This window comes from Procambarus clarkii, chromosome 20 (genome assembly GCF_040958095.1).
Source record: "Procambarus clarkii isolate CNS0578487 chromosome 20, FALCON_Pclarkii_2.0, whole genome shotgun sequence".
NCBI lineage: Eukaryota > Metazoa > Arthropoda > Malacostraca > Decapoda > Cambaridae > Procambarus > Procambarus clarkii.
Genome location: NC_091169.1, coordinates 29063874 through 29080236, shown reverse-complemented (window position 1 = coordinate 29080236; position 16363 = coordinate 29063874). Strand labels below are relative to the sequence as shown.

The 16363-nt window shown below is 43.4% G+C and overlaps 1 protein-coding gene across 2 annotated transcripts in view; it reads left to right on the top strand.

The window, feature by feature from the left end:
• Window positions 1–16363, top strand: part of LOC123755361 (zinc-regulated GTPase metalloprotein activator 1) — a 92509-nt gene that overhangs the window by 26368 nt on the left and 49778 nt on the right. The window contains exons 4-5 of one of the 2 annotated variants that reach the window (XM_069327828.1): window positions 4234–4325; window positions 10901–10960. In XM_069327828.1, the coding sequence (XP_069183929.1) occupies window positions 4234–4325; window positions 10901–10960 (152 nt within the window). The remainder of the gene's footprint in view (window positions 1–4233; window positions 4326–10900; window positions 10961–16363) is intronic. The other variant, XM_045737913.2, reaches the window with a different exon arrangement.

Below are 16363 nucleotides of genomic sequence, written 5' to 3'. Positions count from 1 at the left end.
TACAGGATGAGAGCTATGCTCGTGGTGTCCCGTCTTCCCAGCACTCTGTCATAAAACACTTTGAAATTACTGAAGGTTTTGGCCTCCACCACCTTCTCACCTAACTTGTTCCAACTGTCTACCACTCTGTTTACAAAAGTGAATTTTCTTATAATTTGTATCTGAAGGTCCATGCATTACCGCTACATACTTGCTTGAAACCTTCAAGACTGATGTATGATGATGTAAAGATGATCCCTATTGTTACTGGACCATGTAATCCCTTAGTGGTAGCTGTTACAACTATTTAAAAGAAAACAGAGAGAGCATTAGAGAAGTATGCATAGAGTTTCTTGAATGACACCTCAAAAACAAAAACAAATAAAGCTGGCCAAACTTTTTGCACATTTAGTATGTCATGGTGCCAGAGGATAATCCTTATAGTCTGGGTGACAACCATTAACCTAAAACATTTTGCATTAGTTGCAATTATATATATTTCTTATTTAGCAAGAAAGGTTAAAGATTATTCAGTTTATTTTAGAAAACTTTATTTCTTAAAACCATATCATACTCTTGAAGTTGCATATTCTTCATGAAGTACAGTCGGGTTGGGTCCCAGTAGTACAGTCGGGTTCGTTCTCGACACACAATCAAGAATTCCGGGTTCAAATCCCTGGCGGAACAGAAATGGATGGGGCACATTTTCTTTCATCTAATGCCTCTCTTCACCTAGCAGTAAGTAGGTTATCTTGAGATAATTTCGGGGCTTAGTGTCCCCACAGCCCGATCCTCGACCAGGCCTCCTTTTTGTTACACCCCCCTCCCCCAGGAAGGAGCCTGTAGCAGCTGTCTAACTCCCAGGTACCTATTTACTGCTAGGTAACAGGGGTATCAGAGTGAAAGAAACATTTTGCCCATTTGTCTCCGCCTCCACTGTGGATTGAACCCAGAACCTCAGGACTACGAATCCGAAGCGCTGTTCCTTCAGCTGTCAGGTACTCAGCTTGTCAGCTTGTTGTGGGGTTGCATCCAGGGGGGAATCAGTAATTCTACTTTGGAGGAGACCTCGATATAAACCTAACATGTATGAATACACTCTGGCTTCCTCTCCTCCAACAGAATGAATTATTGAAGTTATAACTGTAATGGCTGGAGGTGAAGTTATTCCTGTGGAACAGGACTTAGGTACCAAATACTCTTAGGTACCAAATCTTTATTGAGGATTCTTGTTGGCGTATGGAAGACAATGAGGAAGGGGGGGGGGAGGAGGTGAGGTGTTAGTGTTTGGAAGGGGAGTCCCCTGCCATTATAACAGCAGTGATGACATTTCTGGGGTACTCTCTCTCTTTACGTTTTGCAGGCATACCACTATGACCTGGTTGTGGCTCACTGCTTGTTTGTCTTACTAAGAATCTGTCTATAGACACTTTTTTTCCTTATGTTTTAACACTAGTCTGTAGTGAGACATCACATTGTCTCACTATGAATGATCTCTTGTTTTTCCTCTATCGTTATCCTCACAACTATTTTCTTAGGTTGAACATTACCACTGACTTTCTTGGAACCCATGGCATGATATATAATAAGAACTTTTATGTTCAGAAACCAAAAAAGCACAAAAACAATGAAATTCTTCACAAAGAATTCAAGCATGATGATACTAGGTGGGAGACACTGGTAACTGAAGCTCCACGCTTGCTGTGGACCCGTACGTGAATGAACAAACTCCCAAAACCAAGACAAACAATGAGTACCAAATCAAATTTTTCGGAGAAATTGAATACGAGAACAGGGGCATATGAGAACTGAGGTTCCATTGTACAGTGATACCTCGATTTACGAATGCCCCTCTTTACAAACTTTTTGGGATACGAGCTCGATTTCGTCGGAAAATTTGAATCGGGTTACGAACTTTACCTCGGGATATGAGTTTGTTGATACATGTATGCCCGACCTAGCGCGTGGTGGCACAGTGATCGCACTTCAGTTTACTAGTGCCTCCCGCCAAGTGACTATCCTGCCTGAATTTTTTGCAAGGATTTACAGTTTTTTATTTTTTTATTTTTGGCTTTTGAGCATTAAAGTTATTATTATATATCTCGCCATGGGTCCCAAGAAAGCCAGTGGTAAGGTTCAAGGCAAGAATACACATGTAAGAATGACCATAGAGGAAAAACAAGAGATCATTCGTAAACATGAAAATGGTAATCGTGTTGTTGAACTAGCTAGTCAGTACAACAAATCCATGTCAACGATATGCACTGTACTTGCCAAGAAAAAGGACATTTTGAGTGCTAAAGCGGCAAAAGGCGTATCAACAATCACGAAATAAAGAACACAAATACGTGAGGATGTTGAAAAGTTGTTATTAATTTGGATATACAACAAAGAGTTAGCAGGTGATACCATTTCAGAGGCCATCATTTGTGAGAAAGCCAGGGGTATTGCACGAAGACCTTGTAAAGAAAACCCCCTGGAACGAGTGCAGATACGTAAGACTTTAAGGCAAACAGGGGATGGTTTGAAAAATTTAGAAAAAGAAGTGGTATTCATAATGTTGTGAGGCATGGGGAGGCTGCCAGCTCAGACAAACCAGTGGCTGAAAAATTTATTGAAGAATTTAAAGATTTTGTAGAGAGTGATAGATACCTACCGCAACAAGTGTTTAATTGTGATGAGACAGGACTATTCTGGAAAGGATTGCCTAAGAGGATATATATTACCCAGGAGGAGAAGTCATTGCCTGGACACAAGCCCATGAAAGATAGGTGTACTCTTGTGCTGTGTGGAAATGCGAGTGATAATTTGAAAATTAAACCCTTGCTTGTGTATCATTCTGAAAATCCAAGAGTTTTTCAAAAAATATAATGTGCAGAAAAGCCAAATATATGTGATGTAGAGGGCTAATAGTAAGGCATGGGTGACTAGGCTATTTTTTACGGAGTGGGTGAATGAGGTGGTTTGCCCTTCCATACAAAAATATTTGCAGGAGAAAAGTTCGCCACTCAAGGCCCTGCTTTTCCTCGACAATGCTCCTGCTTATCCTCCAGGCTAGGAAAATGCATTGTTGGACAAATTTAATTTTGTCACAATTTTGTCACAATTGTCACAGGAAGTTCCTTCCTCCTAACACCACTCTAATTCAGCCTATGGACCAGAAAATCATTGCGAATTTTAAGAAACTTTATAAAAGGGCACTTTTTCCGGAAATGTTTTGAAGTGACTGATGCCACAAACCTCACCCTCAAAGAGTTCTGGAAAAACCATTTTAACATTTGTACTGATACCTGGTTGATACCTGGTTGATGGGGTTCTGGGAGTTCTTCTATTCCCCTATAACTAATATTCTAGTTCTTGGGGCCACGAAAGCCTGGTGGATAGCGCGCAGGACTCGTAATTCTGTGTCTCGGGTTCGATTCCCGCACGTGGCAGAAACAAATGGGCAAAGTTTCTTTCACCCTGAATGCCCCTGTTACCTAGCAGTAAATAGGTACTCGGGAGTTAGTCAGCTGTCACGGGCTGCTTCCTGGGGGTGGAGGCCTGGTCGAGGACCGGGCCGCGGGGACACTAAAAAGCCCTGAAATCATCTCAAGATAACCCCAAGCCCGGCCCGAGGCCAGGCTTGACTTGTGAGAGTTTGGTCCACTAGGCTGTTGCTTTAAAACTCATTGACAATGCCTGGCAAGAAATGACTCAGGGTTTTCCAGGACCAGTGCTCACTGTGCCTCTCTGAGGGGAGCCATGTTCTGGCTCGTGGTCCCCGGTAGGCTGAACTCCTATGACTAATACCCTAATCTAATGAAATGCATATTAGTACGACAGGTGCAGGGAGCCTCTGGGGCTCACCCTGAAAATGTTGTTTCATTACATTCAATGCTGGTTTTTTACCTAAAGCAATACAAAATGGACTTATAATATTTTAACACATAATATAAAAATCAAGTTTTAATACAGCTGTAGAGTTGGAAATAAACATCATGCAGTACTGTATGTTAGTAAATTTATATTTTTGCTCTCCATTGGAGTGAAGCTTCACTTGCCTCATGACCGCTGAATGACCAGTGTCCCTGTGCTGAAGGAATTTGTATACACTGTATATTCAATGAATACAGTACTGTATTTGTATAGAGCTGAAGCACTGTATAAAATACAGTACTTTAGATATAATCTCACCACTTGAGTCTAACCAACGGTATCAAGGCTGGTTATGTTCTGAATAGTTTATTATCATTATGATCATTATTTTGTCAGAGATAATGGTGTCAAGGCCATCGAGAACTTGATGAAGAAAAGAGGCAAGTTTGACTACATCCTCCTGGAGACCACTGGCTTGGCTGACCCAGGTGAGTACACTCTCGCATTCATGCTGCTCACTCATCCACCTGTCTCTCATGTACCTCCTCACTACAACAGTTCTCTCTCATTCATCTCACTCACTAAGCTCTCTCACTGATGCAACAATCATCTTCATGACTAACTCATCAACTCTCACTGATGCAACAATCACTTGTATAACTCACTCATACAACTCATTGATGCAACAATCACCTGCCTAACTAACTCATACAACTCCCACTAGTGCAACAATCACTTAATTTGCCCGTTCAACTCTCTCTGATGCAACAATCACCTGCATAATTAACTCATACAACTATGATGCAACAATCACTTGACTAACTCATACGCCTCTCACTGATGCAACAATCAACTGCATAACTAACTCATACAACTCTAACTGATTCAACAATCTCTTGACTAACTCATACAACTCACTAATGCAACAATCACTTAAATAACTTGCTCATACAACTCTCACTGATGTAACTCAGAGAGACAACTCTTAACATGGTTCAACTGAGAAGCTGGTCTCACTGTGGCATAACTACCTCGACCACACATCTGTCAGTGTATCTCTGGCATCCTTCCTAATACTAACATAACACTGTTGCAGTTTACACCGACGTAATTCCCACTCTGTGGTGATTCTCACCCTATGCTTACATGACTCTCACCACACTGACATAACTCTCACTCTGCAGTGGCATAATTCTCACCCCTAATTTGCCTATAAATATTACTACACTGCTATATCTACCACTGTACTGTGATGTGTATACCTCTCTTGCTATATGAACATAACACTCACTCTGTGCTGACATAGCTCTAATCATGCCTTGATATATGTCTCATCTTGCCCTGGTATTATTATAACACTATAATATAATTCTCACCCTACTCTGCTACAGCTTGGATCCTATGCTCTTATAAATCTCACCCTACTTTTGACAAAGTTCACCCCACACTGACCTGCCTCACCCTTTGCTAATTTAACTCACCATTCTGACAAAACTCACCCTACCCTGATATAACTCACCTTACTCTGCCTTAACTCATCTTATTCAGCTGTTACACTCAACTCTGCCATAACTTGCTTTTCTTTCTGTTATATCAAGTCTCGCTTCACTTTGCCAAATTTTCTTGGGGAAAACCGCCTTGTGACTCCCTGAAACTATTATATGCTGAGATGATACCATCCACTAGGTCGCATCAGCCATGGAGTTCTATAGGTCTGCCGGGGACCAGCGCCAGAACCTGGTCCACTCATAGAGGTGCAGGGAGTGGTGACATTCATTTACGTCACCTCACTGGGAAAATCAACCAAAAAGAGATGAAAGCCTCGAAACCTACCTAAAAAACTTCCTCCAGCTATGTAAACAAACGATCAAGTTCTTTTAGAACTAGCGCGAGCTCATTCGCTCCACCTTCCCAACTTATTTCGTGGGAGGGGGTAGTAGCTCAATGCCAGCCGGGATATCAGATCCCAGTTCTGAAGCTGATAAAGTGGGTACCAGGTTGCCTCTCTTCCATGTTGACTCTGGTGTTCTGCTTTTTCTGTTAAATGATGGTGTTTGCCCCTTGGTGGCATTTCCCGTAATCTGCAGTGTAGCATGAGCCACGTTTTGAGTGTGCTTGGAGCTGCATGTGTGCAGGGTTACCTTTGTGGTGTGCTCCATAGTGCTGCCCTTGCATTACCAGGGTTATCTTCTCTGGTTTCCCTTACAGGTTCCCCTCGCTTGTGGTGACCCTCACACAGTGTGAGTCAGGTGTCTTGGGACGTTCCTGTCTTAACTCATGTCAGGGGCGACTTTGGCTGGAAAGGTGAAATGATGGTTCATTTGCGTCTCAGCACGTCAAGGTCGGCCATCACAACCATATCGCCCAGGCTGTGTCGGCTTACTTTTAGGTCTAGCATAATGATCCCAGTGCCAGTTTGCCCTGCTTAGGTTTACCCTTCAGGCATTAGAAGTCCCTTGCAGGTTCAGAATCGGAATGGTTGCCCCTTCCAAATCGGGTGTGGAGACAGTTGAGCATGCTAGTCCTGCTGAGGTTTCTGGGTTTTCCTTTCAGCCAGTCCTTTCTTCCTTTGAAGCCTCTCTATAGGAATGCTTTTCTATCCCAGGAGCGCCAAATGTGGTGTCAGATGCCAGGTTGTTCTCCATCTGATCAGCGCCGTGCTAACTTTTTTCGGAAGGTATCGGCCTCTTGTGTTCAATCCGGCCCTTTTTGCAGTTTGCCCCTTTGACAGGTTGGTGGGTGAGTGGCTCACCCACTTTGCAATCTCTTGGCCCCACGATTCCTGTTTTTTCTTTTTCTGGTCGTTTCCCACGGCCCGTGGTGGGGTTAGTTGTTTCTCGCCCTTCTGGGGGGTTCGGGTCTTTCCGGGCAGGCTTTCTTTCCTCACCTACATCGAGTCATCTATGAGTGGGTGGCTTCTGGCATGTGTAAAATAACTTCATCACTTGAGTTGGGTTACCACCTCTTCTCGATCGTGAAAAAGAGATCCACAGGACTTCCAGTTGATCTTCGCTCTTTTGCAGCTGAACCAGTTCATTCCTTGCTCCTTGGTCTGCTTGATACCTGCTTGATGGGGTTCTGGGAGTTCTTCTACCCCCCAAGCCCGGCCCGAGGCCAGGCTTGACTTGTGAAAGTTTTGTCCACCAGGCTGTTGCTTGGAGAGGCCCGCAGGCCCACATACCCACCACAGCCCGGTTGGTCCCGAACGTCTTTTAGTAAACAGTCTAGTTTTCTCTTGAAGATGTCCACTGTTGTTCCGGCAATATTTCTTATAGTCGCTGGGAGGACGTTGAACAGCCACGGACCTCTGATGTTTATACAGTGTTCTCTGATTGTGCCTATGGCACCTCTGCTCTTCACTGGTTCTATTCTGCATTTTCTTCCATATCGTTCACTCCAGTACGTTGTTATTTTACTGTGTAGATTAGGGACCTGGCCTTCCAGTATTTTCCATAAGAAAAAGGAAGAAAAGGATGAATGTAAGAATAGGAGGAATGTAAAAATAAGGTCAGAAGAGAATGAATGTAAAAATAAGGTAAAAATAGGATGAATGTAAGAATAAGGTAAGAATAGGATGAATGTAAGAATAACATGTTACTTTGTATGTGGCTCCAATCCTTGATTATGAGGCCCCTCATGGTGGATGCCTTTCGGCCGGACTGGTCGAGATCGAGGATCCTGTACCCAGGGACTGCTGCTCTGGGTCCTGGCCGGGTTGGAGCCCTACCAGGGAAGGGTGATCCTTCGGGGTCCCTGGTGTCCAGTTCAGTTATGGTTTTAGGTGCTATACTTGCTGTGTCCAAACCTGGTGGTTTTCCACGCCTCTGCCTGTCCAGCCACTTGCGCTGGATGGTAAAGTGACGGTCTCGCTTCATGCAGGTTGGCGTTCAATCCCCGACCGTCCAAGCTGTTGGGCACTGTTCCTTCCCCCCGTCCCATCCCAAATCCTTATCCTGACCCCTTCCAAGTGCTGTATAGTCTTAATGGCTTGGCACTTTCCCCCTGATAATTCCCTACCCTCTATAAGAAGGTCGGCCCAGTGACGTACTTCAGTGGTTCGACCTTCTCTGCACTTCGCATCTGAACTTTGTGACGAATCTTTATCACCATCTTTCCGGAGGGCAAGTGCCTTCTTTTATGGTTTCCCACCTTCATTGTTGTTCTTCATTTTCCGTGCAATTATACTCTCTATTCTTTCTTGGCTTCTTCTTGATCGGCATCTTGTGCCAAACACTGTCACCTCATATCTTGCAGTGGTGGCAGAGATGCTGCAGCTTGTGTTTGGGGTCAGTGCGGCCTTGGCTCTGTTTCGCAAGCAGTCTCGCTCTTTATTTTCACCTCCGGCCTGCTTGGTCTCTAGATCATCTTCTCTCTTCTTGTTGATTTACAATGTAACCCTTAGGCCATGTTTATTTCTATAAGTTGTTGCAGCTAGTTCCATCTTTTCTAGTGAAGAATGAGTTGGTTGGCTTCAGGAGGGGATCGTTTGGTCATTGATACTTAGTTTGTTCGGCTGAGGGTGCACCAGGTGCGGTGTCTGGTGGCAGCTCTCTGCCATTACCTTCGTACCACCGATTCTGCTTCAGTAGATGCCTTATGGGCCAATCCCATTTCCTTGGCCTCCTGTGCCAAGGCTTGTCTTTGCTGAGTCATCCGCATTGTTTTTGGGTCTAGCCAGCCTTCGATCTATCTTCGTGTCTTTTATGTTAGGAGATATGCCCCTCTTTCAGCGGCATTCATGAACATGCCCTGGGCTGATATTCAGGTGCAGGAGTATTGAAAGTCGAACAGGGTTTTGGCGGCCCAGTGTCTGGTAAATATTTCCGGGCCTCGGCGCCCTTGTGTGGCTTTGGGTCATGTCTTTTGCCTGGGGTCTTTCCTTCGGCATGTCTCATGCGGTGCTTCCTTCTCTGTAGGAAGCCACAAAGGGCTTCCCCCACTATTTAATGTAATGAATTGCCAATATCTGGGTGAGCCCCGGTGGCTCCCAGATCCCAGCCCTCTGGGATCCGACGACCCTCTCTGGTCGTCAGGTGGATCTTATCTTGAGGTTATCTTGAGAGGATTTCGGGGCTTAGCGTCCCCGCGACCAGGCCTCCTTTTTGTTACACCCCCCAGAAAGCAGCCCGTAGCAGCTGTCTAACGCCGAGGTACCCATTTACTGCTAGGTAACAGGGGCATCAGGGTGAAAGAAACTTTTTGCCCATTTGTCTCCGCCTCTACCGGGGATCGAATCCGGAACCTCAGGACTACGAACCTGAAGCGCTGTCCACTCAGCTGTCAGGCTCCCTGACATATGCAGGCAAAGTGGATGCCTGCATATGCTTTAGAACTGGGAGCTGGAACCCTGCCTGGTGGTGAGCTCTCCACCGATCCACCCCACAAGCAACCCGTCCTCGACTCAAGTCCATTACATCCAGCGGTCGACCCCACAGACGCATTCATAAATTTTAATATGCTGTTCATTCAAAACGGGAATTTTCTCAAGTATAAATTAATATTATAATATATTAGCATATTGTGCATATATAGGCATAGGTTAGGTTAGGTGTTTAGGTTCTGTTGGCGATTATTTGTATTTGTAGTACGTGGGTGAAGCATTTATAGCGTTGTGATTCGAACACAAGTCGTCAGTGAAGCACTTGTTCCGGATATGTTCGAACGTCAGCAGTTGAGTCGTGTGTAAACCGCTTTTCATTCATAAACAGGGGGTTTGGCGGGTGCATGGAATCACTTTTGGATCTTTGTTTGGAGGACGGGCTGCCACAAGTGGGGGCAGCCCGTCCTCCAAACAAAGACCCAAATGTGATTCTATGCACCCGTCAAACCCCCTGTTTATGAATGAAAAGCGGTTTACACACGACTCAACTGATGACGTTCAAACACTTCCGGAGCAAGTGCTTCGCTGACGAATTTTGTTCAAACCACAATACTGTAAATGCTTCACCCACCTACTACAAATACAAATAATCGCCAACAGAACCTAAACACCTAACCTAACCTAACCTATGCCTATATATGTACAAGATGCTAATATATTATAATATTAATTTATATTTGAAAAAATTCCCATTTTGAATGAACAGCATGTAAAAATGTATGAATGCGACCGCTGGATGTAATGGACTTGAGTCGAGGACGGGTTGAGTGGGGGAGATGGGGTGAACAAGCTCGCGCTAGTTCCGATAGAATTTGATGTTTGTTTATATAGTTGGGGGGAGTTATTTAGGCGGGGTTCGAGGCTTCGGTCTCCATTTAAGCTAGCAATGTTTTCTTCCGACTCGCTGACTCTGATTGTCTTCCGTGGTGAGACGATGTCAATAAATGTCATCACCCCCTGTGCCTCTGCAACCCGTTCTCGCAAATTTAATAAGTCAATATTGACTTATTAAATATGTGCATAGGTGACATACTTAACATAATAGTTTCCCTTGAAAAGCTTCATAGAAAACACCGACCTTACCTAACCTACTTAGTATGTTAAGATAAGCATCTTATTGCTTCGTAATTACAATTATTACTTAACCTATAATAGGTTAAGTAACAATTGTAATTACGAAGCTATAAGATGCTTATTTTAACATACTAAGTAGGTTAGGTAAGGTCGGTGTTTTCTATGAAGCTTTTCAAGGGAAACTATTATGTTAAGTATGTCACCTATGCACATATTTAATAAGTCAATATTGACTTATTAAATTTGCGAGAACGGGTTGGCCTCTGTCAGTAAGCCAGGTTCTGGTGATGGTCCCCAGTAGGTCTATAGAACTCCGCGGCTGATGCGACCTGGTAGATGGTACCGTTCAGCAAATAGTAGCTCCAGGAAGCCACCGGGGCTCCTACAGAAATGCTGCTTTTTTGAGTAATGCAACCTTCCAGTTATTGCAAATTCATCATTAAATTTCTGCACTTCTTATGATTTGGATGGAAAATATAAGGCACTGTACCTTTATATATTAAATTCATTTTAAATTTATGGACTAAACGTGTACTGTGTATTGAATTTTGCTTAATTTTTATCAGATATATCAAGCGGCAGATTTTAAATTTCTTTTTTTGGTGACAGGGCCTATCGCTTCCCTCTTTTGGATGGATAAGCAGCTGGAGAGTGAGATCTACCTGGATGGTGAGTACAGTACAGTACTATAATATCTACAGGGAGTGAAGTTTAGCTCTTGGGTACCTGGTGCAGTTATTCCTTTAAACGTTCTAATGTCCAATCTAGTAAACCAATTGTTTACTGCTTAGTAATTTATTTTGTTGTATTTTATGTTTCCAACTTCCACCTTGTTCTGTTTCCCCTCATGTGGAATAAATTCTTTATCTCATATAATCCTCCTCAATCTATATCAATGTTTTTTGTCTGTTTATCTGTCAGTGTCTGGCTAAGGTTGGAGTCCAAGTGCTATGAGTTAGCCTCACCCAACTTTGCAGGGGAAATTGTCTGCGGCTTGGGACAGACATAGGCTGGGTAGGATTGGCTAAAGTTAAATACTTTTAAGAAAATAAGAAACATCAGAATCTAACCCTAAACATCTAGTGCGATTTTCATGAAGTCCGAAATGAAATCGCGGGTTTGTTTACCGTGGAGTTTTCTCATGTAGTTTACACACATTTTTCATGATTTACTCAAAAATGATGAAATGAATTAATTCGGCTTATAGTGATGAAGATATTGAGTAGGGAAGATTAAGAGAGTAGTGAATATGGTTATGGTGATGAAGATATAGAGTGATGAAGATATAGAGTAAAGATGTAAGATGAGGGGAGAGGGGGTGAGAGGGAAGATGGGAGAAGAGGACAGGCGAAAAGATGAGGGGGGAGGGCGGAGAGGGAAAGAGGAAGAATGGGAAGGGGGTAGAGGGATGGTAAGAGAAGGGGGCAGGGGTGGGAAGAAGAGGGAGAAGGAGAGGAGGGGGAAGGAGTGGAGGGGAGAGTAGAGTGAAAAGGGGGAGGAGTGAGAAGAGGAGTGGAGGGGAGAGTAGTGTGAGAAGAGGGGTGGGGTGGAGGGGGGGACATATAAACAGCAGCAGCATTACAACACACATATACGTACATTTGCATGGTGGTCCTGAGACCCGTCTTTGGATCCTTTATTACAGTCTTAGCAGATGATGCAGAACAAACAGACGGTCTACCATTTAAAAAATTTTTTACACCTCCAGAGGTGGTCTAAGAAATGGCTGTTGGACTCTAACTCAGTCAAATGCAAAGTTATGAAAGTATGAACAGGAGAAAGAAGACCCATAACGCAATATAGAATGAAGATCTGCATCAGAAAACGTCAAAAGAGCATGGGGTAAACACCCAGAACGTCAGAAGGGGGGCCCTGCATATACAAAATTAGCAAATGTCCGTGAAGCCTTCAGGAATTTTGGAAAAGGAAGCCTTTCGGGTCCCATTTTTAGCATATGTGAGGCCCCTTCTTGAGCATGGAACCCCAGTGTGGAAACCCACCATCTGAAAAGGCACATGACTTGGCTAGAACAATTCAAAGATATACAACAAGGATCATTCCAGATTTGAGGGACGGAACCCATCAGCAAGACTAAGGAAACTACATCTCACGACACAGGAGAGGAAAAATAAGTCTGCCACGACAACATATAAGATAATAATGGAAATAGATCAGATTGACAAAAAAAGTAATATTCATAGCGAGGAACAGCAGAACGAGGGGCAGATAGGGAAATTATACACAGATGAGTCACGGGGATATCAAAAGGCACTTCCATCAGTTTTAGACTTGTCAAGTGGAATGGTTTATACGAAGTAGTTAAAGCTAACCACTGTAGTTACAAAACCTTAATTACAATTAAAAGAACAAGGTGTTCAGAGAATGTTGCATTAAACTAAGACCTGCTTGGTGTGCTTGAGCCAGTAGGCACACTCAGGTGAGTACTAGTCGCTGGGAGACCCTTCAACACCACAAATCACAAAGACCAGAAACGGTTAAGATATTCATCCACAAATTGGCTCAAGGTTAGTGTAGAAAATTCAGTTTGGAGTGTAATATTTGGTTAATGGCGGGTTGCTATGGTGGAGGAGGGAGAGTCCCGGTACAGTCTGTGTGGTGGGACGCAGTGTGGGTCCTACTGTAGCCTTTGTGGTGGGCTGTTGTGGGGGGTGGGGGCAGTGTGGGGGCCCTGCAGCAGCCACTGTGGGGGCCCTGCAGCAGCCTCTGTGGGGGCCCTGCAGCAGCCTCTGTGGGGGCCCTGCAACAGCCTCTGTGGGGGCCCTGCAGCAGCCTCTGTGGGGGGGGGGGGGCCTGCAGCAGTCTCTGTGGGGGCCCTGCAGCAGCCTCTGTGGGGGGGGGGCCTGCAGCAGCCTCTGTGGGGGGAGGCCTGCAGCAGCCTCTGTGGGGGGGGGGGGCTGCAGCAGCCTCTGTGGGGGCCCTGCAGCAGCCACTGTGAGGGGGGCCTGCAGCAGTCTCTGTGGGGGCCCTGCAGCAGCCTCTGTGGGGGCCCTGCAACAGCCTCTGTGGGGGCTCTGCAGCAGCCTCTGTGGGGGAGGGAGCCTGCAGCAGTCTCTGTGGGGGCCCTGCAGCAGCCTCTGTGGGGGGGGGGGCCTGCAGCAGCCTCTGTGGGGGGGGGGGGCCTGCAGCAGTCTCCGTGGGGGCCTTGCAGCAGTCTCTGTGGGGGCCTTGCAGCAGCATCTGTGGGGGGCCCCTGCAGCAGCCTCTGCGGGGGGGGGAGTAGTAGGGTGTAAGCGCCACAGGTCCCCATTTTTTTTTTTTGCCAGAGGACCCCTGTGGGGTGTAAGCGCCACAGGTCCCCATTTTTTTTTTTTTGCCAGAGGACCCCTGTGGGGTGTAAGCGCCACAGGTCCCCATTTTTTTTTCAGGTCAAATATCCCCTTTGCGCCCCAAGGGTTTCAGGTAAATTTAGAAAATCCCCTGTGGGCCCCAAGGGTTTCAGGTAAATTTTGTCAGTCGCAGATTTTAGAAGTAAGGATTTCTTATGAGAAAAATAATTTCCGAGACTTAGAAGTTTGTTAAAGCCTTATGGGAGAAATTCAAATAACGTATGTAGCTCTTTAGGGCTTCCAGGAGAACTCTACGGACATATTTTACATGTTTTCAACTTACAAAATCGTCTATGTAAGCCTTAGTTATTCATATAAATTTAGAAAATCACCTGTGTAAGTCATTGTTTTCAGGGTTTCGTACATCACACCCCCCTCCCTCCCCCCTTACCTCGCAATCTGTCGCCTCACCTGTGTTTACTTTACGCCCGGACAGCCAGACCTCTTATCTTATGTTATCTTCTCATAATATCTCAACCGTCCCTCCTCTCTCTCTCTCTCTCGTTTCATTCAGTTCAACTATTTTCCAACATCGTATGTTTGCTCCTTTTCATTAAGCAAGTCAGTATGTTTGCTCCTTTTCATTAAGCAAGTCAGTTTTACACAAATAAATCATGTTAGTAAGCAAGCAAGTTCTAGCTCACGTTCCCCACCTTAGTCCCCTGTCGTATAAAGAATACTATCATTCCAATCCCTCTAAAATTTAAAAATAATCATATTTCAAATGTAGTTCAATACAGTAATTAGTTACCAAGCTCCAGCTCTTGTCCTCCGCCTTAGCTCTCTCTCGTATCTTCGTTAGTAACAGATCAATTCCCCTGAAATTTCTACCCTCTGTATTTCAGACACCGTAAATAAAATCAAGTCAGTTATCGAGCTCCAGCTCTCGTCCCCGCCTTAATTCTCTTTCGTATCTTTGTAAATAACCCATCAATTTCCCTAAAATTAAAAGCAGACATACTTCAAAGTTAGTAAATAAGATCAAGTCAGTTACTGAGCTCCAGCTCTCGTCCCCCACCCTCTTCCACCCTCAAGTCTTTGTAAATAAACCATCAATTTCCCTTAAATTTTTACCCTCTGTATTTCAGACACCGTAAATAAAATCAAGTCAGTTATCGAGCTCCAGCTCTCGTCCCCGCCTTAATTCTCTTTCGTATCTTTGTAAATAACCCATCAATTTCCCTGAAATTTTTACCCTCTGTATTTCAGACATAGTAAATATGATGAAAACAATTATAAAACTCTAGCTCTTGTCCTCTGTCCAAGTTCACTCCTGTAAATTCATTACTCTCAGTCCAAATCACCCAACTACATTTTCAGACATAGTAAATAAAAACCAGTTCAGTTATCAAGTTTCAACTCTTGTGCCCCAGCTTAGTTCATTTGTGCAAGTTCTTTATTTTCCAACTAAATCACCTGAGATTTAAGATCACCTTATTTTCTAACGTAGTAAAATTAATCTGGACATTAGCAAAGCTCCATTTCCTCAGCCTTAGATCATCAGACATAAATATATTCGATCAAGTCCCTCTCCAGCCTATCTGTTTATCTGAGTAATTACTTTACCCTTCTCATCCCCAACATATCAATCCCCAACGTATCAAAACCTTCAATAATCATACTGTATTTGCATATTTTCTCTATATTCAGCTGTGTTCTTCACATTTTGTCCATGTTTTCTGTGTTCACTCCATGTTCTTCAAATGTTCACAGTCCCATTCAGTTCATATTTTCACAAGTATCTCCATTTTTTCTGTAATCTTTCTCTTAGTCTCATTACTTTCTCTACAAATTCTAGTCATATTTTCTATGTTTTCATGTTCATCACATGTTCTCTTTACAACTTTTATACTCAATATTCATGCTAACTTCCATATTTTGTGTTCTTTTGCAATATTCATGTTCCTCTACAAGTTCATGTTCCTCACAAGATCACTTCGTTTTTTCACCTTCACTTACATGTTTTCTACATTCTTTGTCATATTCTCCATGTTCTTTACAAGTCCATTGTTCATTCTTTGTAATCCCTATTCTCCTTATCATGTTTTCATGTTCTCTGTAAGTTCATATTCCCAGCATGTTCACTGTATTCATCAACTTTTCTTACATGTGTTCTTTGCCATGTTCCCCATATGTTCTCTGGGTTTTCCCCTTACATGTTATTTAACGTTCCTTAACTAAAAAAATTTTTCGCCAATCAAACTAAAACATAGTCACTTTCGTCATTTCTCAACTAAACCTATTATCCAGTCAACTAAAAATAGTCAGAAATAGCCTCATTCAACACTGTTCTTAACTAAAACAACCTTTCTCTTAGCTAAAAATTGTCAAAGGAAACTTTTTCAGCACTTTCTTAACAGGCGCTATGTTTCATCAAGAAAAATTGTCAAAGGAAACTTTCCAAAACTGTTCATAACTAGCTTTTATCCATCGTCAATCAACTAAAAATAATAACTTTCATCATTTCTTAACTAAACATATTCCCCATTCATCAGAAAATAACCGTGTTCATCATGTTTCATTGTCATTTCATAACTAAAATTATCTGCCAATCATCAGAAAAAGTCATGTTCATCATGTTTTGGCTTTTGCTCAACTAAAAGTATTCATCGGTCAACTAAAAATAGTTACTTCTTCATGTTTCATTGTCATTTCATAACTAAAATTATCCATCAATCAACAGAAAAAGTCATATTCATCATTTCGTAACAGCCATTATGTTTTC